The following is a 19,195-nucleotide window of genomic DNA, read 5'->3' as shown; positions in this document are numbered from 1 at the left end:
TTATATTGAATCGTCTCGATGGAATGGAATATCTTAATATGTATTGTATGTATATATGAACCCTGGGTCATGATGTTTGTTCACGCTAATCTCCGTAACCGCTCGAGCGGTTTTCATACAACTTTGTAAATATGTATGGTTTGATTCAACTTGAGAGATACGGTTTGATCTTCACAGTATGAACTCGGATAGAACGACTGCATCCGCAACTCGTTAATTCGAATTATGAAATTCAGTATGTGGTTAAAAAGAATTTCGCAAATATAGGTACTTATGAAGATAGAAACTTAGTGGTTTCACATTCCGTGTATGCAGTCACGGAAAAATATCATTTACAAATCGAATCAATATTTAGTTATGAATATATAATTAGTTGTGGTATCATAACGTACAAAATAATTACTACACGTAACGTTACACTGATATTAAAAAGTTAAATATTTTTTAATATCAGTGTAACGTTACGTTGATATTTTGTAATAGAAAATGCCATTAAGGATGCCAAGTACACTTGAAAATATTTTGTCAGTCGCCAAAGAACTTAATAAATATGATAAACTGTAATTACTTACATACTCGAAATTAATTGTTAATTTAATTTAATGTTTAACAATTTACAGGGTATCTATTTTATTCTCTGTTTATATTACTACTCAATTACTCAAGTGTGAATAAAGTGATGTAACAGAATATAAGCTAAGACTGAAATGCTTAAATGTAAGGACGTAACTAGAAGGTACGTTAGTACGTCGACACCGACTGCGCCTGTTGAACATTGAACCCCGAACCCAATAGCATCTGTGTCGGTCTTTTTTTTTTTGTTAAAGTAGCACTTTTAGAGTTTTCTCAGAGTTAGGACATAAGTATGATGTAAAACGTGCGTGTAAGGTGACCCCATTACACGAACAGACAATCTCAAATATGGTGTGAACAATAATATAGATAGATCAGGATATCAGGACAGACCCTGTCAATAAAGTATCTGAAATTATGATGTACAATTGTTGTGTTATATACTTAAGTTACACTAAGAGACAAACGAGTCTATCGACAGATACGACATACATGATAGTACAAGACACTAACGTCGTCTTGGTCATCCTCATGCGTGAAGTTGCGAACGCGCATCTATCGACAGATTAGTATGCGACAGGTTCTGCTTGCTGACATGCTGAACTGCGTGAGAAAGCGGCCATATAGCGGAAAATACATCGTCGCGACTAGTCTGTCTGTCAGAATGCGTGTTCTATATTCTTTTACCACAATTTAATTTGGTGTTGTTAATGTTATATTATTTAAAGTTTATAGTAAACATTTTGTAGTTTTTTTTTTTTATAATTATTATAAATTTATTATTATGTCATTATAATTAAATTTGTATTTTTGTTACAAATTGTTATTAATTACTCACATACGTATTTCTAATACGAAAAAGTAAACCAGCAGTAGGACAATAGATTATGTGCAAAATTAAATAAATATCACGCATCAATTATCAAATTATATATTTTCTACTTTTTATACAATCCTTATTATCATAGCATCAAATGTTCATTTGTCACTTATTTTTAAATCACTATAAATACTTTGAACTAGTTATGCAGTTTCCACACCCCAACATCCTAACTATTCTCACAGAAATTCTAACAATTGTAAGGCAGTCAAACTTAATCGCCATCAGACGTCAGTAAGAGGACACTTCTTGAGATGGATAGCATCTGATGTCAAGAAAATGACATAACTTTGAACACAACCTTGATCAAATCATAAACATTTCATATCGTACCAGACATCCGGGCTCGACTCAACTCGCCTCTCCGGTTGGTTGAGCACGACACGTGTACGGGGAGATCCGTTAGGGCGTCGGGCGTGGAGGCGCGCGCTCGTATTGTACATTATTGATCGCAACTACTGCAACAGCAGTCGCCGCTCGCAACCACGGACCGACGACACTCGCGGATGCTGCTGGAGCAGTTACATTTATTCTCACGAGAGGCCCATTTCCGTCTAGTTAGTAACATTTCTTAAAGTCAAATACAACTAATAACCGGTGCGCCTCGGAAATGTGCCTCTGCGTACATTAATACACTACATCTACCATTCTTATACACTACATGCATAGTCCACACGAACACTTTCGCGCGAGTTCATCGATCAACAAATCATGAAGCAGGGACGAGACCGAGCGACAAGGTTCACACTAGACGAGTACAGTTGGAAACCAGAGCGAGGCTACTCAAAATATTTACCTCAGTAGTTACATAATTAACAATACAATTCTGGCAACGATTGTCGCTCGGCACATGACCTGCGTCGCTGAGTCAATAATCATTACTCCTGGGCTCAAGTTCCGGGCGATAATCATTAAAACTACTGGCCGTGCCGAGTATCCCTTAAGACACGAAACACCGATTCTTTGACATACGTTGAATGGCCATCGCCGGGTGTCGCCGGAGTCGCTCATAAGCGCTTGAGGATGCGGCGGCGATCCTTGGCGGGGCGCGCGGCGCCCTCGTTCGCGTTCGCGTTCGCGTTCGCGTTGGTGTGTGCGCTCGCGCTCGCGCCGCTGGGCTCGCCGTCGCCGCGGCCGGACGCGGCGGACGCGCGGCGCTCGCGCTTGGCGCACGGGCCGGCGTCGTGCGCGGGCGCGGCGGGCGCGGCGGGCGGCGCGCGTGGATGTCGGCCAGCAGCTTGGCGCGCGCGAAGTAGTCGTCGTAGCGGTCGCGCAGCAGCGCCGCCGCCTCGGCGTTGAGCGCGGACTCGGCGTTGGGCGCGATGAGCAGGCACTTGACGGCCAGCAGCGCGTGCTCGAGCCCGAGCTCGGGCCGCCAGTCGCGCTTGAGCGTGTTGACGCACACCTCGCCCGTGGCCGCCGCCACGTTCGGGTGGAAGATGCGCGTGAGGAAGTAGGCGCGCGGCGGCGCCGCCGGGAACTCGCGGCCCAGCACCAGCCGCACGCGGAACACGCCGCCCGCGTACGGCGTGTCGGCTGCGGGCACACGACCACGGGCGCCAAGGATTATTTCAATATTCAATACTATGCAGTCTATAAACTATAAATAAATAAATAGAGTGAAAAAATATATTTAATATGTATATTAAGTTACACATCACATGTAGAATAGAAAATTAATCAAACACTAATTAATTATCATTATTATACATTATAACATTATTATACATTATAACGTTATTATACTTCACTAGAGGTAAACTTTGTTCATCTGTATGAGTACCCCTATTGCATAGCTACATTTTGGTTTGAAGATGGGAGTAAAATTACTGAATAAAGAAACAAAACACCTTAATCCTTATGAATGTCAATGCATGAACTGTAACATGGACACTACTGTGTATGCTGAGATGTACATATTGCTGCTCATATTTGTGAATCAACCTCCATGCAGTTTCCCTTGGATCCATGAGCTAGTTAAATTTGTCAGGATGTGTTAACTGATCTGCTTTCATCGTCACTTTATAACATAATATCGCTTTCACTAGTGCCCAGGCAGCGCCTACCAATAATGAAGATATGGTTATTTATTCCATTATTACCCATTTAAAAATCTAAGGATACCACTTTCTATCAAGTAGACCAGTGTTTTTCAAAATGTGGGTCGCGACTCTTTGGGGTTTCCCCAAGCCTCTACAAGGGGGTTGCAGAAGGTAGGGAAGCAGTGAAAAATCAACAGTTCCGTAAACACATCAATCAATCAATCAGTAATACATAATGAAGTATCTATAACAGACATGGATCACAGGTCTGTTTTAGATACTTTATTATGTATTATTTATTTTATTTTATGGATACCTAACTGTGAATATAAAGACAACTTTGTCCTATAATAAAGTTCATATATGTTTGAATCCGTGGAGGGTAGAGGTTTTTTTTTTTTCAGTTTACTTATCAAACCAAATTCATAAGAGTAATAATTTTAGTTGCATACTAAATATGAATATATATAATATTCATATTTAGTATGCAACTTGATTTTTATATAATTATTACAGTACATGCCATCGAAAGACATAAGGAACCCTAATAAACAGTATACAAAATATTGGGTTATTTATGGCTAGAACAAGCAATATCAATAATATTATAGGTATTATGTGTAATTGTTTTTTAATGCCTACCCATATAATTCTATCAATATATTTAGCCTTAATATGGTTCTCTAGCCCTCATTTTCAACTCATTTAAATAAATAATGATTAAGCTAGAGTTCTTTATACAAATTCAATGTATCCAATGTGTTACTGGCAAAACTTTGATAATTTTGATACTCATATACTATGTTATTCAATGCTTTAAACAAACTTTAAAGCATTTAGAAACATTGATAATTGAGTAGCATATTGATCATATTAGTGTAATATTATAAACAATTAACTGGTTTAGTGCTATTAATTTTTTACTCATATCTACTTAAAAATGACAAAGAAATCTTTGTTGTGCTAATGTCAATTACCCTAAATACCAGTCAATTACTCTAACAAAAAATGAATCTCCTCCAAAATTATCCAATTTTTTTAAATTTTTCTACAAACAGCTTAGTAACCATTAATGTCATGAGCGCTATGACGCTCATGGCACTCAAACAGTTAAAGCAGTTTGTAGTCTATGCTCATTGCTCACTACAAACATCTTTATTCGACATTTATGACAATACTTTAGCAGAACAAAATAAAAGAAACAGTAGTGTAAACAAGTCGTTTTAGTGCATACCGGGTCCATCAATATGCGCCACGACGTCGGTGAGGTCGTCTTCCCGCAGTACCAGTTTAACGCCAGCGGGTGGGTTGGCCGCCAGCCGCCGGAGCTCCCGTGCCACGCCGCGCAGTACCTGCGGGCACACGTTCTCCACGTTTGACATCCTGCCGCCACCGCCGCAATCTCTTTGCTAGCGTCGCCTCGATACACTCCTGTTCATGCAGTCGTCGGATCCACCGACGAATACTTCTGCAGCATCACTCCTAAAACCACCGCTCAGTATAAATACACAATTTCCCGCATTTAACTAACCAGTGTATAAACCTATCTACACTACCAAAACAGACGCCGGCTAAAGATATATACTAGTAATTCTAGTGTTTTTTTTTTTTACAATTTATTCCAATCCACTATAACGAATTAGATCAAAATTTTATCTAGAATTTATTATATTTAGAATAGAACCCAACGCTGTGCAACGAATTAATTTACATTTTTGACAATTACATTACATTTTGAACTGACACTGACAATTGACTTGACATTACTTTGTAGAGCACTGAAAGAACACGACTAAGAACAAGGAACATGATCAGTAGGCCTACCTGAATCTAATATCGATATCATTCCAGTCTAATGCTAGTAACATTTTGTACTGCACTTATGAAATAACAATTAAGTAAGTTACAATTGGAATCGGTTTGCAGTTCAACAGTATGAAACGTTCAATTCCAATATCGATCAACAGATCGTTTTAGTATATATGTATCATATTTCAAAAGTAACCCCACTGTCTGTCTTTCACATTTTAATTTCTTCGTTTTGTTAGACAAATTGTCAATTTTTTTTTCGCTTTTAAAAGTTATTTAAAAGTCGTCAGTAATTGATTATTTATAGTAAAATGTACGTATCCGTATTTATCAGTGATGCGCGACTTTACTTATCTGAGTACTAATTAGAAGACAGAGCAGATCATTGATTGATTGAATTATTTTCAAATCATTCGATGACTAATGTTAGTCATCTAATTTCATCCAATTAGTGTCATTCAATTATCATTTATTTTAAAGGCCGTTCATTTTTTAAATCTTAGAGAATATTAGTGCAGTACTTTCACACGTTACAAAATACCAACGTGCCCGTTTCACTATTAATTATATTAAATGTATGTATGCTCCCGAACTTTAACACTTATTAATCTGTCTTGAAATAATATCACTCCATGCGCAATGATATTAGCACACGCACACATTTAATAATATTAATACTAAGTACAATTTATTACATGTGTACTAAACTTAAATAAATAAATAAATTATTATTCTTTTTTTTAATTACTAATAATTGTTAAATAAAATTGAAGTTTAGAGCTTCAATTTACAATTATATACAGAAACGATTCGATTTACTTAACATGTAACAACTGAATGAGCATGGTCAGCACTGCTCCATACTCACATTTCAGACCACAGTTTGAAACTATGCACACAAATGTAATCACTCTATCCCTAATTACTATTCCGAAATCTTTGCATTATCGTCTCCTTTTTGTGATTGCATTGCTAGTTTGTTAATACGTATTACATTATACTAAATCTATGCTTTAGACAGTATCTTTAATCTGTGGTCACTGCGGTTCTGTCATTTGTGTTTTGATTTGTATCTAGAAATGAATTCTAATGAATTTGTCGCCGGCTGAATTTAAGTACTTAAATGAGTTATCAATTTAATACTCAAGTAAGTTTATAGTATTAAATCTAAATACTTACCATAAAATGAAACGAATGTTAAATATTGGGTCTGTGTGGCAGTCTTGCTGATTTTGTAATTTAATTATTTTGTTTGCCTTTATAAATATAACCTGTGCAAACTGGTGGCATGATTAGAATATTCATTTGAAACCAAGCATTACCTTAATCAATCAATCAATCATCTTTATTCATATACATCTTCTGTTACAAATTCTTATGATACGTCAATTTATCACTATAATAATTACTATATAAAATAATATTAATTTAAAAAAAATACAATTATTACATTTACAATACAATTCACATTAATACTATATTCAAATCCATGCAGTTTTGTCATTTAGATAGTCATTTATTTTATAATATGCTTTTGTACAGAGAGCTCTTTTTTTTCATTTATTTTATATATATATATATCTCTTAAAATTTCTTTCATTTAAATGTAAAACGTCTTCTGAAAGTTTATTATAAAAACGTATACAATTCCCCATGAAACATGTACTGACTTTTCTAAGGCTAATATTCTCTAAGAGATTCACAAGAAGGCAAATTAAATATTGACCCAACTGCTCTTTTTTGCAGTACAAAGATTGTATCGATGTCAGCGGCCCTCCTCCATAATATAATGCCTTATGACATGATACTGTGAAAGTAACTAAAATACACAAGCTTGGCTGTTATTGTATCAGTTAATTGTCGGATTTTTCTAACAGCATAAGCAGCTGAACTCAGCCTGCTGGCCAAATAATAATAATAATGTAACAAGAACCCATATATTGATGCATGTGATGCCTGTGATAGATTTGAATAAAAAGTGTATTGAAGGAAATGGAGACACTAGTTCTAGAGAGAAGTCTATATCGCTGGTTAATTGATAAGAATTATTTAATTTCTGCTTCCATTTGTATATGCGTGACTATCACTACTACTACACTTGAAGACTGACCACTACTATTATTGCCAAAAGTCCTACATCCTTCTATGTTAGCCATCAATCTTCAACTGTATTTTGTTCATGCATCTCTCAAAAAAGGGGTATTATTATTTATAATATTCAATATATAATATGATATGTGGGGTACTTACTATGTAATACTAACTTTACATGTATATGATATATTCTTTAGCAATATAAAGGTTGTAAGCCTCTTGATAATAAATAGAAACAAAGTACAATTACTCACAGTTCTCTTAATTTAGATATCATACTATTAAATCATATATTTACAATTTTGCTTTGTATATGACATATAACATAAATACCCAAATTCTGTTAATCCATTCGCACTTATTTAACTATAGCTTCTTTAGGACTTTGTTCAACAATAATTGTGGTATATTTTATATAATGACCATGTGGTTCACTATACTTGTTCACTCTTAATACAGCAGGGAGCTCCAACTGTTCAACGGTTGGACAAGAAATGCCTCCATGGGGAGGCACTTCTTGTCCAACCCTGTTCAGCCCTGTAGATATAAAAGATTGTTATTTAGATGGCTAAATAACAATCTTTTATATCTACAGGGCTGAATTTGAGTGAACACGTCAGCGAGACCATGTGTTCTTACAATTTATTACTTTTTATTCAAGTATCATGATAATAAATAATTATAAAATTCATTAAAATATAAATTAGTGTTCTATATACATTACAAGAATAATTTATTACCAAATTTGGTATAATAACAATTTTAACGTTTTATTATATTTAAAGTAGTTAGTTTGATTTTTATTAATATCGTCATAGTTGTAGAAGGCTGATGGATCTTTATATGTAATATTCGTCAGATTCTTCTGTATTCTACGACTACGACAATATATGTTGGTACACATTTTAACACAAGATGTTTAAGAAAATTAATATAATTTAAAATAAATATCTAACACATGCAACTGCAAATTTGCAGTTAAGGCACCAAACATTTAACACTAGGCTCCAAGCAGCGATCTAATAATTTTCCTTGTTTAAAGGCGAAAGACATGTCAATCTTTGAGTTTTGACCGTCTCACAAATACTAATGGTAGCAGAATTAAACAAAATAATTCTAATCAAATATTCAGTGAAATTCTCTAGTTATTGGGTATGATGTTATTCAGAAGGTGCTGTTGGAGACTCTATCTTTTGGTAGTTGGTTTTTTTTTTATGGCCTTTTTATACCCTGTCTATACTAACGATATACGCTGATAGGCAGTTTAAATAGGCCATCATGATAAATACATGTACAATTCAGCATGATGGTTTACAGTAAAGACCACATGAAGGTTGACCTGACATACTGGTATATACTAATAATGATGATCCATTATGAAGAATTGCATTGGAAATAATCACGTTGGTTTCCAAGGGGAACTATGTAGACGTGATAGGGTATAGGGATAGACCAGGGTGGTCTATCTCTATACCTGGCTGGTGGGTGTATTGCTACTAATGGGGCATGCCATTAGTAACAATACTAACAATACCTTTTCCCCCCAATAACTTATGCTTTTGTCTACATATCTTCACAAAAAACTTTTTTTTTTTTATTCTTCATATTAGTTGATGATGCCCTGTCTGGTCGATGCTTGGTTCTGTAGAATTGGCTCACTGATTTATATTTGTAAAACATCATTTCTCAGTAATCTCTTTATGGACTCTCGCGATGTATCGCGGTGCCGTGTGTCGCAGGCGCGGCCGGGCGCGGGCGAGGGGTGCCGCGTGCGGCTGGACCTGCGGCTGGTGTTCAGCGACCGGCGCGCGCGCGTGGTGGTGTGGGCGGCGGCGCGGCGGCGCGCGCGCTGGCTGCTGGCGCGCGCGCGCCGCCTGGGGCTGCGCGGCCCCGCCTGCCTGCTGCGGCGCGGGCACCTGCTGCCGCCGCACGAGCCGCTCGCGCTGCTCGACCGCGACGACGTCGTGCAGTCAGTGCCGCCCTCTCTATCTCTCACTCCATTCCGATATACTTAGATGCCAATGTGTAGCATTGCGCGTCTTCATTAAAATCCAGTCATTTAATTGGACACTGGCGACCCACCTGGATATATCCTACTCATGTAATAAAAAAAAATATTCAAATCTGTTTAGTAGTTTTGCATGAAAGAGTAACGAACACCCATCAATATGAAAGGATGAATTTTTATAGTTACTCGCATTTATAAATAATATACTCATTTATTTATTTTATAATTTCAGAGTTATCCCTTTATCAAAGGAGCTGCCGATAGAATATGACAGCGAGGAGGAAAGTGATGTAGAAACTTCCAGATATTTAATTAATTCAACTACTAAGAAAGATAAACAAAAGCGACATCATTATGATTATGAGAATTTGGGAGATTCAGTGGACAAAGATACGAGAAATGACAAACAATGGTGTGACAGTGTTTATAACGAAAGTTCAAGTAAACCAATAAATAAAAGAAAAAGAAAAATGACGCAAAACGGTAATGATAACGAAAATTTATGTACTCCGAATGACGATATAACAAATGAGCGATCTCACGATAACGGTGAGCACAGAAAATCTGCGAGGACGACTAAAAGAAAAAGACGCCAACACGACGATATCGTTCATCCAGAGAGCATTTCTCCTAACTTAACAAAAACTCAACGTCACAGTGATGATAATAATATATTTTCCGGCGACGTCACTAACTCTACTAAAACGATACATTATGACTACAGTGATCGAGGGCACAGAGATTCTAGCGATCCCGCGAGGGACATCGTAGAAAAGCGTCGTCAACATAATCACGGTAATGGAAATCCTACCACCGAGAACGAATCAAGATGGCAGCACGTCGACGAGTACACAGGTAAAAATGTGAGCGAACCCGTCGAAGATGACCACAGCGATGGACTACAGAACAACGGCTGGGAAAACAATAAAAATATAGTAGCAGATTCAGAACCTGACGATTTCGTTTTAGCTTCGAGTGGAAATCGCGCCTCGGCCACCCAAAATGTAACGACCGACGGTTCCCTGCAGACACTGGACGAGATGAAGCGACACGCATTAAAATTGTTGGACTCGTACGAGGGCGACCCGCCAGCGCCGCCAGCGCCGGCGGCTCCGACGGGCCGGCGAAGACGCGTGCGCCGCCGGCGCCGCGCCGCGCCGCTGCCGCCGCCACCGCCGCCACCGCCGCCACCGCCGCCACCGCCGCCACCGCCACTCGCCCCCAGCGCGGCACACAGCACACGTTCCGAGGACGCCGCCGCCGCTCCGGCGATATCCGCCACCGCCGCGGCCGCCGACAGTGATTCCGACGACGGCGCGCCTGCTCCAGCCGCGGGCTCCGTGGCCCACACCGCTGATGCCGATGCCGCAGTCGTTCCGGTAGTTCGAAACCGCACTGAGTATATCCGCGCACCGCGTATTGTGAGATCGCTTTCGCCGCCGTCTCGGGCATTTATATCACCCATTTCATTGTTAGAAAATACACAATAATACGAATTAATTTATTTATTGTAAAAGGTGATCTAAATAAAGTATAATCGTAAATTATAATTTTATTTATAACAAATAACAATATTATTGTGTATCGTATGCCCTCCCGCCATTGTGGTCCCGCCATAGTATAGGCCATCCCTTCCTTTCTCAAGAGTGTCGTAAGAGACGTCTAAGGGAAGTAATGATCAAGGACAGGTGCAGCATCCGTCTTAATACATAACCAAAAGATCAACTGTGGCACAGATAATATAATACTATACGGTTTAAGACATTTATTTCTCTAAAGATTTACATAAATCACTCAAATGAGAACATGCACTTAATATGTACTGTTAGCGAGCGTAGTTAGAATATTGTTATCACACATAAACTGCAGTCAGATTACTTACTTACTACTAGTACTAGTACCTTCAAAATGTAGTGTTTCAATACTTGTTTCCTCTTTCCAAAACAATACCGCTTTCGGCCAAAATCGAATATATTCTGCTACAGTCTATATAAATGACATGAAAGACATTGGACTCCAAGGTCTCTAACTAACTAACTCTAACACTATATGCCGATGATACTTATTTGTTTTACTTTGAACTTTATTTATTTGTTTAAATTGAACTTGAACAATATTATAGATAAAGCACAGAACGACTATTAGTAATCTTCTAACTATCAATACGTCTAAAACGCACTACATGATATTCGTCCCAAAGAATAAAAAATTTGAAAATCATCCATTACATATAATCAACAATACTAAAAAAAAAAAAAAAAAAAAAAAAAAAAAATAGAAAATAGAACATAGTGTTACAGAAGTCCGCTAGGCCAGGCCAGCCAGGCCAGGCCAGGCCAGGCCAGGCCAGGCCAGGCCAGGCCAGCCCAGGCCAGGCCAGGCCAGGCCAGGCCAGGCCAGGCCAGGCCAGGCCAGGCCAGGCCAGGCCAGGCCAGGCCAGGCCAGGCCAGGCCAGGCCAGGCCAGGCCAGGCCAGGCCAGGCCAGGCCAGGCCAGGGCCAGGCCAGGCCAGGGCCAGGCCAGGCCAGGCCAGGCCAGGCCAGGCCAGGCCAGGCCAGGCCAGGCCAGGCCAGGCCAGGCCAGGCCAGGCCAGGCCAGGCCAGGCCAGGCCAGGCCAGGCCAGGCCAGGCCAGGCCAGGCCAGGCCAGGCCAGGCCAGGCCAGGCCAGGCCAGGCCAGGCCAGGCCAGGCCAGGCCAGGCCAGGCCAGGCCAGGCCAGGCCAGGCCAGGCCAGGCCAGGCCAGGCCAGGCCAGGCCAGGCCAGGCCAGGCCAGGCCAGGCCAGGCCAGGCCAGGCCAGGCCAGGCCAGGCCAGGCCAGGCCAGGCCAGGCCAGGCCAGGCCAGGCCAGGCCAGGCCAGGCCAGGCCAGGCCAGGCCAGGCCAGGCCAGGCCAGGCCAGGCCAGGCCAGGCCAGGCCAGGCCAGGCCAGGCCAGGCCAGGCCAGGCCAGGCCAGGCCAGGCCAGGCCAGGCCAGGCCAGGCCAGGCCAGGCCAGGCCAGGCCAGGCCAGGCCAGGCCAGGCCAGGCCAGGCCAGGCCAGGCCAGGCCAGGCCAGGCCAGGCCAGGCCAGGCCAGGCCAGGCCAGGCCAGGCCAGGCCAGGCCAGGCCAGGCCAGGCCAGGCCAGGCCAGGCCAGGCCAGGCCAGGCCAGGCCAGGCCAGGCCAGGCCAGGCCAGGCCAGGCCAGGCCAGGCCAGGCCAGGCCAGGCCAGGCCAGGCCAGGCCAGGCCAGGCCAGGCCAGGCCAGGCCAGGCCAGGCCAGGCCAGGCCAGGCCAGGCCAGGCCAGGCCAGGCCAGGCCAGGCCAGGCCAGGCCAGGCCAGGCCAGGCCAGGCCAGGCCAGGCCAGGCCAGGCCAGGCCAGGCCAGGCCAGGCCAGGCCAGGCCAGGCCAGGCCAGGCCAGGCCAGGCCAGGCCAGGCCAGGCCAGGCCAGGCCAGGCCAGGCCAGGCCAGGCCAGGCCAGGCCAGGCCAGGCCAGGCCAGGCCAGGCCAGGCCAGGCCAGGCCAGGCCAGGCCAGGCCAGGCCAGGCCAGGCCAGGCCAGGCCAGGCCAGGCCAGGCCAGGCCAGGCCAGGCCAGGCCAGGCCAGGCCAGGCCAGGCCAGGCCAGGCCAGGCCAGGCCAGGCCAGGCCAGGCCAGGCCAGGCCAGGCCAGGCCAGGCCAGGCCAGGCCAGGCCAGGCCAGGCCAGGCCAGGCCAGGCCAGGCCAGGCCAGGCCAGGCCAGGCCAGGCCAGGCCAGGCCAGGCCAGGCCAGGCCAGGCCAGGCCAGGCCAGGCCAGGCCAGGCCAGGCCAGGCCAGGCCAGGCCAGGCCAGGCCAGGCCAGGCCAGGCCAGGCCAGGCCAGGCCAGGCCAGGCCAGGCCAGGCCAGGCCAGGCCAGGCCAGGCCAGGCCAGGCCAGGCCAGGCCAGGCCAGGCCAGGCCAGGCCAGGCCAGGCCAGGCCAGGCCAGGCCAGGCCAGGCCAGGCCAGGCCAGGCCAGGCCAGGCCAGGCCAGGCCAGGCCAGGCCAGGCCAGGCCAGGCCAGGCCAGGCCAGGCCAGGCCAGGCCAGGCCAGGCCAGGCCAGGCCAGGCCAGGCCAGGCCAGGCCAGGCCAGGCCAGGCCAGGCCAGGCCAGGCCAGGCCAGGCCAGGCCAGGCCAGGCCAGGCCAGGCCAGGCCAGGCCAGGCCAGGCCAGGCCAGGCCAGGCCAGGCCAGGCCAGGCCAGGCCAGGCCAGGCCAGGCCAGGCCAGGCCAGGCCAGGCCAGGCCAGGCCAGGCCAGGCCAGGCCAGGCCAGGCCAGGCCAGGCCAGGCCAGGCCAGGCCAGGCCAGGCCAGGCCAGGCCAGGCCAGGCCAGGCCAGGCCAGGCCAGGCCAGGCCAGGCCAGGCCAGGCCAGGCCAGGCCAGGCCAGGCCAGGCCAGGCCAGGCCAGGCCAGGCCAGGCCAGGCCAGGCCAGGCCAGGCCAGGCCAGGCCAGGCCAGGCCAGGCCAGGCCAGGCCAGGCCAGGCCAGGCCAGGCCAGGCCAGGCCAGGCCAGGCCAGGCCAGGCCAGGCCAGGCCAGGCCAGGCCAGGCCAGGCCAGGCCAGGCCAGGCCAGGCCAGGCCAGGCCAGGCCAGGCCAGGCCAGGCCAGGCCAGGGCCAGGCCAGGCGCCAGGCCAGGCCAGGCCAGGCCAGGCCAGGCCAGGCCAGGCCAGGCCAGGCCAGGCCAGGCCAGGCCAGGCCAGGCCAGGCCAGGCCAGGCCAGGCCAGGCCAGGCCAGGCCAGGCCAGGCCAGGCCAGGCCAGGCCAGGCCAGGCCAGGCCAGGCCAGGCCAGGCCAGGCCAGGCCAGGCCAGGCCAGGCCAGGCCAGGCCAGGCCAGGCCAGGCCAGGCCAGGCCAGGCCAGGCCAGGCCAGGCCAGGCCAGGCCAGGCCAGGCCAGGCCAGGCCAGGCCAGGCCAGGCCAGGCCAGGCCAGGCCAGGCCAGGCCAGGCCAGGCCAGGCCAGGCCAGGCCAGGCCAGGCCAGGCCAGGCCAGGCCAGGCCAGGCCAGGCCAGGCCAGGCCAGGCCAGGCCAGGCCAGGCCAGGCCAGGCCAGGCCAGGCCAGGCCAGGCCAGGCCAGGCCAGGCCAGGCCAGGCCAGGCCAGGCCAGGCCAGGCCAGGCCAGGCCAGGCCAGGCCAGGCCAGGCCAGGCCAGGCCAGGCCAGGCCAGGCCAGGCCAGGCCAGGCCAGGCCAGGCCAGGCCAGGCCAGGCCAGGCCAGGCCAGGCCAGGCCAGGCCAGGCCAGGCCAGGCCAGGCCAGGCCAGGCCAGGCCAGGCCAGGCCAGGCCAGGCCAGGCCAGGCCAGGCCAGGCCAGGCCAGGCCAGGCCAGGCCAGGCCAGGCCAGGCCAGGCCAGGCCAGGCCAGGCCAGGCCAGGCCAGGCCAGGCCAGGCCAGGCCAGGCCAGGCCAGGCCAGGCCAGGCCAGGCCAGGCCAGGCCAGGCCAGGCCAGGCCAGGCCAGGCCAGGCCAGGCCAGGCCAGGCCAGGCCAGGCCAGGCCAGGCCAGGCCAGGCCAGGCCAGGCCAGGCCAGGCCAGGCCAGGCCAGGCCAGGCCAGGCCAGGCCAGGCCAGGCCAGGCCAGGCCAGGCCAGGCCAGGCCAGGCCAGGCCAGGCCAGGCCAGGCCAGGCCAGGCCAGGCCAGGCCAGGCCAGGCCAGGCCAGGCCAGGCCAGGCCAGGCCAGGCCAGGCCAGGCCAGGCCAGGCCAGGCCAGGCCAGGCCAGGCCAGGCCAGGCCAGGCCAGGCCAGGCCAGGCCAGGCCAGGCCAGGCCAGGCCAGGCCAGGCCAGGCCAGGCCAGGCCAGGCCAGGCCAGGCCAGGCCAGGCCAGGCCAGGCCAGGCCAGGCCAGGCCAGGCCAGGCCAGGCCAGGCCAGGCCAGGCCAGGCCAGGCCAGGCCAGGCCAGGCCAGGCCAGGCCAGGCCAGGCCAGGCCAGGCCAGGCCAGGCCAGGCCAGGCCAGGCCAGGCCAGGCCAGGCCAGGCCAGGCCAGGCCAGGCCAGGCCAGGCCAGGCCAGGCCAGGCCAGGCCAGGCCAGGCCAGGCCAGGCCAGGCCAGGCCAGGCCAGGCCAGGCCAGGCCAGGCCAGGCCAGGCCAGGCCAGGCCAGGCCAGGCCAGGCCAGGCCAGGCCAGGCCAGGCCAGGCCAGGCCAGGCCAGGCCAGGCCAGGCCAGGCCAGGCCAGGCCAGGCCAGGCCAGGCCAGGCCAGGCCAGGCCAGGCCAGGCCAGGCCAGGCCAGGCCAGGCCAGGCCAGGCCAGGCCAGGCCAGGCCAGGCCAGGCCAGGCCAGGCCAGGCCAGGCCAGGCCAGGCCAGGCCAGGCCAGGCCAGGCCAGGCCAGGCCAGGCCAGGCCAGGCCAGGCCAGGCCAGGCCAGGCCAGGCCAGGCCAGGCCAGGCCAGGCCAGGCCAGGCCAGGCCAGGCCAGGCCAGGCCAGGCCAGGCCAGGCCAGGCCAGGCCAGGCCAGGCCAGGCCAGGCCAGGCCAGGCCAGGCCAGGCCAGGCCAGGCCAGGCCAGGCCAGGCCAGGCCAGGCCAGGCCAGGCCAGGCCAGGCCAGGCCAGGCCAGGCCAGGCCAGGCCAGGCCAGGCCAGGCCAGGCCAGGCCAGGCCAGGCCAGGCCAGGCCCCAGGCCAGGCCAGGCCAGGCCAGGCCAGGCCAGGCCAGGCCAGGCCAGGCCAGGCCAGGCCAGGCCAGGGCCAGGCCAGGTTAGGTTAGGTTAGGTTAGGTTAGGTTAGGTTAGGTTAGGTTAGGTTAGGTTAGGTTAGGTTAGGTTAGGTTAGGTTAGGTTAGGTTAGGTTAGGTTAGGTTAGGTTAGGTTAGGTTAGGTTAGGTTAGGTTAGGTTAGGTTAGGTTAGGTTAGGTTAGGTTAGGTTAGGGTTAGGTTAGGTTTTTTTTTTTTTTTTTTTTTTTTTTATATACTGTGTTTTCTGTCGCTATTTTTCTTGCGACAACCTTCTTATCTGTATATGTCATAACTGTGTATAGACTGAGGATTTTTTTTTTTTTTTTTTTTTTTTTTTTTTTTTTTTTTTTTATGTATAAATTTTGTGTATATAAAGTTGTAAAACTATGTAAATATAAAATTGTTGACCATGTATGTAACTGTGTATAAACCTTTATAGTCTTAATCAACTATTCTTGCTCCATTTTCTCTTGCCACGACCCTCAGCAGAGACTTTGCGAAGTTAAGGAATATATCCCTGGTTTCTTTATTCTCAAATATATATTCCATATTGCTTTCAGACAGTGTTGCATCCAATTTGAACTCGTAGTCAAACCGTTTTTTAGCGAATCTTTGGCAGTCGAAAAGTATATGCTGTATGGTTTGCGGGGTTTCACTGTCACATTGGCAGCTGGGGCTATCTATAAGTTTAAACCTGTGAAGATATGATCGGTTTCCTCCATGTCCGGTGAGAAGGTGAGTTATTGTATTATCTATTTCTATTTCCTTTACTATCTTATATGCTTTGCGAATATCTGGTAAGAATATTTTTGTTACGGCTGCTGTGTTGGATTCTATATATAATTTTTGGCACTTATCTAGTGATTTTTCCCTTAATACCTTTTTGGCGTACGTTAGAGGAAACCGATCATATATGGGCCTTGTCTTCTTTTTCAGAGCCGCTGTCTTGGCGAGGTCGTCCGCGCGCTCATTGCCAATTATTCCTGTATGAGCTTTCACCCAATAGAAGCATACTTTTCCACCGCATTGTTGGAGATTCTGAATTTTTTGCCGGATCTTCATGGTGAGGGGGTGGAGTGGACATGGATCTGCAATACTCTCTAAAGCTGATCTCGAGTCACTCAAGATGTTTGCAGTATGGAATCTCGACTTATTGCACATTGTCTCGATGGCTTTCAGTATGGCTGCTAGTTCCGCCTGGAAGACGGAGCAAAAATCTTCCAGGCGGAAGCTGGTTGAGTAGACTTCTTTACCATCGATCCAACATGTGACAGAACCGCCGACTTTACCCTCTATCTTGCTGCCATCAGTATAGAACCTCGGCCAGTTATTATCTATAACCTCATCTAGTTCGGTTTGACTGTTTATGATTTTAAAAGGAACTGTATTTCTATTGGTTGGATGTGGTAGTAAGGAGACCGGTGTGCGACTTTCAAATTCTCTGCCAGGCAGCGCTCCCAAGGGTTCTCCCCTCTTAATTAAGTACAACTCGGCCTGTTCGATCGCTTTAATTTTGAGGGGAAGAATCCCCGCAAGCACCACGCTGGCAGAGAACGAGGTAGTTCTATGTCCTTTACATATTTTGATTGCGAAGAGCCTGGTGACTCTGTCAAGAATTTTCCCAACATTGTGATTCGAGGTGGTATGGGCCCAGCAACTGGCGGCATAAAGGATGGTCGGTTCTACAACTGATTGATAAATTAACTTGAGGACACCGGGATTCAGGCCCCATTGAGCCCTGGCCATCTTAGACACTGATTTATATATGTTTAAAGCCTTTGCAGAGACAGCGCGAATGTGAGAATTGAAGTTAAGGTTCCGGTCTATGGTTAAACCGAGAACCTTAACTTCATCCCGCAGTTCAATAGATGTTCCGTCCATCACGAGCCTAGGAGTATGATACTTGAGTTTCTTGGTGAAGAGAACTGCTTGCGTTTTGTGTGGGGCAAATTTGAGCTTAAGCTTGTTGCCCCATTGAAGTATCTTTGAAAGCGCTTGGTTCAAGTTTCTCTCCACCTCCTCTCCAGTGCTACCCTGGGCTATGAGGAGTATGTCATCTGCAAAGGCTTGTATGTGTACTCCGTCATATTGGGAGGGTTCAAGTGCCTGATTCAATTGAACGTTCCAGAGAATCGGTCCACAGACCGATCCTTGGATACAGCCCCTATGAGTTTTCCTGTAGACTGTTGCACCAGAGTAATTAATAGTTACTTTCCTATCCGACAAATAAGAGGTTATCAGTTGTAATAAGTCCTTGTCGATTCCCATGGTATCCAGCTGTGTAATAATAGTGGGCCACCAAGCGGTGTCAAAGGCTCCTTGAATATCGAGGGAGACGATAACTGCCAGTTGTTTAGATTTTATGGCATTTTTAACTATGCTCAGTGCGTCGTATAGTGCGTCCTCTGTACTTCTTTGTGGAAGGAAGCCGTACTGGTTGGGGTGTAAAGAGCCCCGACCAATAAGGTCCCACTGTAGTCTCTTCACCATCATTTTCTCTAGGGTCTTCCCTAATAGTGAAAGAAGGCCTATGGGTCGATATGACTTAGGAATGCTGTAGTCTTCCTTGCCAGGTTTAGGTATAACCTTTATATGGGCCTCCTTCCATACTTCAGGGAAGTAACTCAGGAGAAGGCACCGGTTATAGATCGCTAACAATACTTCTGGGCATGTCTTAAAAGCTTTTTGGCAAATATCTGCAGTGAATGCGTCCGAACCTGGAGCTTTTTTAGAGTTGGCATGCTGCAGTGCTGAGCGTAACTCCTGTTCCGTAAAAAGATCAATTTGCCTGTCGATGGGAAGATTCTTTGAAGAGATTTCTATTGATTTTTGCCTGATTTGAGTATGTTCGTGATTGTCTTTTGTGGGATCGTCTTCTGGAAAAAAGGTGTTGGCTAGGAGGGCTGCAGACTCATCCGCCGAGAGTGTGGTGCCGTTATTGTCTGTTAACAGTTTTTCGCGGACATCTTTGCTGGAGTGTTTTATGATTCTGTAGGATCTTTGCCAGACCGTTTCTCTTTCTTCACCCGTACAGAATTCTTTCCAGCTTTTTGTGATCGCTTGCTGTATCTCCTTCTTATATTGTTCTTTTTTCCTTAGGTATTCCTCTACTACAAAGCTTCTAGCAT

At 48.0% G+C, this 19,195-nt stretch overlaps 2 protein-coding genes across 2 annotated transcripts; one reads left to right on the top strand and one right to left on the bottom strand.

Moving 5' to 3' along the window:
- Positions 1-1,488: 1,488 nt before the first annotated feature.
- Positions 1,489-5,240, bottom strand: LOC113513482 (ubiquitin-conjugating enzyme E2 S). The gene is made up of 3 exons (XM_052894898.1): positions 5,052-5,240; positions 4,730-4,977; positions 1,489-2,989 (listed from the first exon to the last, which is right to left on the bottom strand). The coding sequence occupies exons 2-3, from the start codon at positions 4,875-4,877 to the stop codon at positions 2,394-2,396; spliced, it is 744 nt and encodes a 247-aa protein (XP_052750858.1). The 5' UTR covers positions 4,878-4,977; positions 5,052-5,240; the 3' UTR covers positions 1,489-2,393.
- Positions 5,241-6,312: 1,072 nt separating this feature from the next.
- Positions 6,313-10,950, top strand: LOC113515909 (formin-J-like). Its single transcript, XM_052894896.1, has 3 exons — positions 6,313-6,451; positions 9,138-9,367; positions 9,639-10,950. The coding sequence occupies exons 1-3, from the start codon at positions 6,428-6,430 to the stop codon at positions 10,894-10,896; spliced, it is 1,512 nt and encodes a 503-aa protein (XP_052750856.1). The 5' UTR covers positions 6,313-6,427; the 3' UTR covers positions 10,897-10,950.
- The last annotated feature ends 8,245 nt before the right edge of the window (positions 10,951-19,195 follow it).

This window comes from Galleria mellonella, unplaced genomic scaffold (assembly GCF_026898425.1).
Source record: "Galleria mellonella isolate WM207_F2 unplaced genomic scaffold, CSIRO_AGI_GalMel_v1 utg246, whole genome shotgun sequence".
NCBI classification, from domain to species: Eukaryota; Metazoa; Arthropoda; class Insecta; order Lepidoptera; family Pyralidae; genus Galleria; species Galleria mellonella.
This window is presented reverse-complemented; position numbering and strand designations above follow the sequence as displayed.

Bases quoted from the DNA above. Each gene is read 5' to 3' on its own strand.
- LOC113513482 (XM_052894898.1), bottom strand. From the start codon at position 4,877: ATGTCAAACGTGGAGAACGTGTGCCCGCAGGTACTGCGCGGCGTGGCA. The intron at 2,990-4,729 runs GTATGCACTAAA...GTGTGCCCGCAG, and splicing joins GGCGCATATTGATGGACCCG to CCGACACGCCGTACGCGGGC.
- LOC113515909 (XM_052894896.1), top strand. From the start codon at position 6,428: ATGAGTTATCAATTTAATACTCAA. The intron at 6,452-9,137 runs GTAAGTTTATAG...CGTGTGTCGCAG, and splicing joins GTTATCAATTTAATACTCAA to GCGCGGCCGGGCGCGGGCGA. The intron at 9,368-9,638 runs GTCAGTGCCGCC...TTATAATTTCAG, and splicing joins GACCGCGACGACGTCGTGCA to AGTTATCCCTTTATCAAAGG.